General features: G+C 52.8%; 1 protein-coding gene across 1 annotated transcript in view; it reads right to left on the minus strand.

Moving 5' to 3' along the window:
• Window positions 1–4,399, minus strand: part of LOC103457088 (serine/threonine-protein kinase D3) — a 25,024-nt gene that overhangs the window by 14,769 nt on the left and 5,856 nt on the right. The window contains exons 4-6 of the mRNA XM_017302089.1: window positions 1,673–1,811; window positions 341–472; window positions 111–265 (exon numbers count right to left, since the gene is read on the minus strand). Of these exons, the coding sequence (XP_017157578.1) occupies window positions 111–265; window positions 341–472; window positions 1,673–1,811 (426 nt within the window). The remainder of the gene's footprint in view (window positions 1–110; window positions 266–340; window positions 473–1,672; window positions 1,812–4,399) is intronic.

Raw genomic sequence — 4,399 nt, forward strand, 5'->3', positions numbered from 1 at the left:
GTGTGTGTTCTCTCTCTCTCTCTCTCTCTCTCTCTCTCTGTGTGTGTGTGTGTTCTTTCTCTCTCTCTCTCTCTCTCTCTCTCTCTCTCTCTCTCTCTGTGTGTGTGTACCTCCTCCAGGACCAGCGGGGTCAGCTCGGTGGAAGGCGGTCGGGCCACAGACAGGGTTGGACCCGGCAGAGAGACGTTGGACAGCCGTCTCTTCCTGCCGCTGCAGTTGTTGGGGATCTTAAAGGCGCAGCGCTTGTGGTAGTTCAGGCCGCATCCTGCAGGGGGAGCGCATCTGGTGAGTCGACCTCCAGCTCCGCTAGCGCTAACGTTAGCTGGCGGCGCCTCCGTACCTTCACACTTGAGGCCCTGCCTCACCAGGCCCCACAGCATCTCGCCGCAGTCGTCGCAGAACGCCGGCGCCTTGTAGGAGTGAACGTAGAGCGCGTGCGGCCGAATCTGGAAGTCTTCCTGCGTGGCGAGCGCTGAAACACGGATAACAAGAAGAGTCGGGAAAACGTCTGCGGCTTCCACTGGATCAGATGGAGAACCGGACCGGGATTTCCTGTTTCCACGGAGACCAGCTGATCCGCCAGGTTCTGTCTAATGATTGGCCCACAGCATCACTCCTCCCCTCACAGAACCAAACCTCAGAGCCATTACAACGGAACCAATCAGAGCTGAAAGATACTGGAACTGAGTGACAGTGGGCGTGTCCCCCTGCTTTCTGCTCTCTGATTGGACAAAAACCAGGAAGTGCTCCAGCAGTGGGAGACGTCCTGGCCGGATACATTCAGAAGGTTCTGAGTGTTTTACCGGGTCAGAACCTTCATCACTCTGGGATGAACATAATGGGGAAAACCCTCAGAGTTAAACTGGGATTAAAATGGGATTAAACTGCTGAAATATTACATTTTTTATAAATCTTCTTATGAATTTCCTCAAATCTGAAATGTCAAATTAATGAAGCAGTTTTAGAGAAAAACATGGATCAGTTATGACCAGTTATGATCAGTTATGATCAGTTATGACCAGTTATGATCAGTTATGATCAGTTATGATCAGTTATGATCAGTTATGATCAGGTGGAACCAGCAGCTGCTGCCTTGTCATTTGTGCAGACAGGAAGTGCAGCTGCTGCTCGGTGCTGCAGCTTCCTGGAGGAAGTTCTGCCGACCTGTTTCATCCTGCAAAGCGACTCGGATCCGCCGCCGCCTGGGCCTCAGGCAGCCTGCTGACACGGCACAGGAAGTGACATCACCACCCAGAGCGCTGCGGTTCAGAGCAGAACGGCTCTGACAGGAAGCGCGCTGAGTTCATCGGCAGGCGAGATGAAGGGGAGAAGAAGAAAAGAGGCCTACAGAGTCACTGGAGCACCTCAGGGTCAGAACCGAGGTCCAAATGGGCCCAGAGCGAACAAACCCACCCATCCAGAACCTCCAGGTTCTGGAGGTTCTGGAGCACCAAGAAGGAAATCTCTGTTCTACACTGTAAAAACTCAAAACCTCACCAAGTAGTTCTGTCTGCTTTTATCATAAATATCTCAGTTCACCAGGGGCCCCAAAGTAGGAACCCAGTACTCCCCGGTAGGAACCAGAACCCCCCCAGTAGGAACCAGAACCCCCCGGTAGGAACCAGTACCCCCCAGTAGGAACCAGTACCCCCCAGTAGGAACCACCCCCTACCTGACAGCACGGCCTCCACCAGGTCGCCCTCCTGGATCTCGTCGGCCGTCGCCAGGCGCTGCAGGATGTTGCTGGACGTCGGATCGTGGCGGAACAGCAGGATTTTATCGTACATCCCGAAAAATCCACATTCTGGGAACTGAGAGACAAACAGGGCGGAGTCAGAACGTTCATCCAACCGACCATCCAACCGTTCATCCAACCGACCTGTAAACTCCAGGGAACCTAACAGAATCTGACCAGAACCATCCAGACAGAACCGGGTTTCCAGAACCTTCCAGTAGGAAAAGTTTAATCTGACGTACCGGCCCTTTAAGAGACCCTTCTTCACCTGAAGATGCAAATCCTCCCAGATGTCCGGTTCTGATCCGACCCGTCTGAGGCCCAGATTGCCTCTGTCCAGATGTTATCAGGGACGGGGACCAATCAGCTTCCAGCTCCTTATCAGGTGAGGGCGGGGCTTTGCCCTGAGCTCTGACTGCCAGGCGGATAAAAACATCCTGCTGGGTTCAAACCAGAGCGCTGCAGGTCCGGACGGTCCGGTCCGATTGTCTGGACCTGCAGGTCCGGACGGTCCGGTCCGATTGTCTGGACCTGCAGGTCCGGACGGTCCGGTCCGATTGTCTGGACCTGCAGGTCCGGACGGTCCGGTCCGATTGTCTGGACCTGCAGGTCCGGACGGTCCGGTCCGATTGTCTGGACCTGCAGGTCCGGACGGTCCGGTCCGATTGTCTGGACCTGCAGGTCCGGACGGTCCGGTCCGATTGTCTGGACCTGCAGGTCCGGACGGTCCGGTCCGATTGTCTGGACCTGCAGGTCCGGACGGTCCGGTCCGATTGTCTGGACCTGCAGGTCCRGACGGTCCGGTCCGATTGTCTGGACCTGCAGGTCCGGATGGAGCTCAGGTTAATCCCACCGGATTCCCTCCATCCGGACTCCAGTTGTGCTGAAAATCTGCTGATTTCCCATCAGTCCAGGGACCGGGAATGTTCTGGAGGAAGTTCAGCTCAGGTCCGAAAGCAGCTGGTTCTGATGGACCCGGCTTTAATGGAGCCAGCAGATAATCCGGGATAAACCGTGCGCTAATGGCCGCCGGGTCAAGGAGCCGCAATTAAAAGATTAACAGAACCGCTGATGAGCTCTAACCGGGCCTACCAGAACCACACATACCAGAACCGGACCTGTCGGAACCAGCTGGGACTACGAGGACATGCCTCAGTCTCTTTGGGTCTGAAGGTTCTGGGTCCAGTTCTGGATCAGCTGGTTGGAGACCCGATGATTCCAGAACCCGATCGGAACCTCAGAGCGACCCAAACAGCTGCAGCACCACCTGTCCTTGGTTACCACGGTAACCAGCAGAGAGGACATCACGTCTCCATGGTGACACAGCAGAAATGTTGAACTTTGGGTTCTGGTCCAGAACCGTCTGGAGGAAAAGTTCTGGTTCTGGTCCCTAAACTAACCCACAACCGTCCAGAACCATGAACAGTGACGGTTCTGGTTCTTGTCGGTCCCAGATGGAGATCCAGATGTTTGAAAACGCTGGAACCGGATCTCTGGAGTTGGACCGGAGTCGGATCTCACCGAGTGCCAGGACGGTTCTGAACCGGGCCAACCGGACCTCTGTTCCCTAACAGAACCATATTCATGACAGCTTGGACAGAACCTTCCGGGTTCTGAACCGGTCCAGGATGCAGTGGGAATGTGGGGAACTTCCCGCTGGCCCTGAACGCACCGCAGCAGAGCCGTGACATCATCCAACACAAAAGCAGGAAGCAGAAAAGTCCCGCCGTGATGTCACTGAACGGACCTGGACCACTTCCTGGATCCTTAAAGGGACAGACACACATTCCCCGGTCTGGAGCAGAACCCGGCCGTTCCTGGACTGGATCCGATTCCAGGATCCGAATCCGATCCCGTTTGGACTTGAGGAATCCTGAATGAAGGTTTGTCCCGTTGTTTCCATCAGGAAGGAAAGAGGAAGTTGATCCTTGGTTTCCGGAGGGAATCAGACCAACGAGTCGCGTTCCCAACAAACACCAGCAGGTGGCGTCAGTTCCGACCAATCAGATGGCAGTTTTCCCTTTTCCAGAGTTGGTCAGGATGCTGCTCCGCTTCCAGAACGTCCAACAAATCACTTGATATGAAGAATCTGCTGCCCATTAACAATCTTTATGATGTAGATTTCATAATAAAATCCGATAAATCGTCGGTACAGAAATGTGATAAAAATCCGTCATATTTGTTCCACAGCTTTGAAATAAAATGTAAATGCATATAAATATTCTAAAAAATCAAGTTATGAACATCAAACCAAACTTTCTGTTCAGCAGTTTTTCCATTTTTAGATCATTTTTAAACATGACTTTTGCATTAAGAAATAAAATTTGAGTTTTGTTGTTTTTTTGTGTTTGAATCAATAATTTATTTATTGATATTTAACGCTATAATAAGGATCATTTATGGTTGGATGTACAGCTGTGCGACTCGCTCCGTCAGCAGGTGGAGCGGCGCCTCCAAAACACGCAGCAGCTGTCAAACAGGAAGTGGAGAGCGCTGACGCTGCAGCAAGCAGGAAGTGGCATTCCCTGAGAGGAGACTCCACTTCCTGTGATGAAACTGAACCTGGTCTGAGACCAGGAACCAATCAGTTTAAACCCAGAAGGCTCTGTGTGTGTGTGTGTGTGTGTGTGTGTGTGTGTGTGTGTGTGTGTGTGTGTGTGTGTG

The sequence above is a fragment of the Poecilia reticulata genome, linkage group LG21 (genome assembly GCF_000633615.1).
Source record: "Poecilia reticulata strain Guanapo linkage group LG21, Guppy_female_1.0+MT, whole genome shotgun sequence".
Taxonomy (NCBI): Eukaryota; Metazoa; Chordata; class Actinopteri; order Cyprinodontiformes; family Poeciliidae; genus Poecilia; species Poecilia reticulata.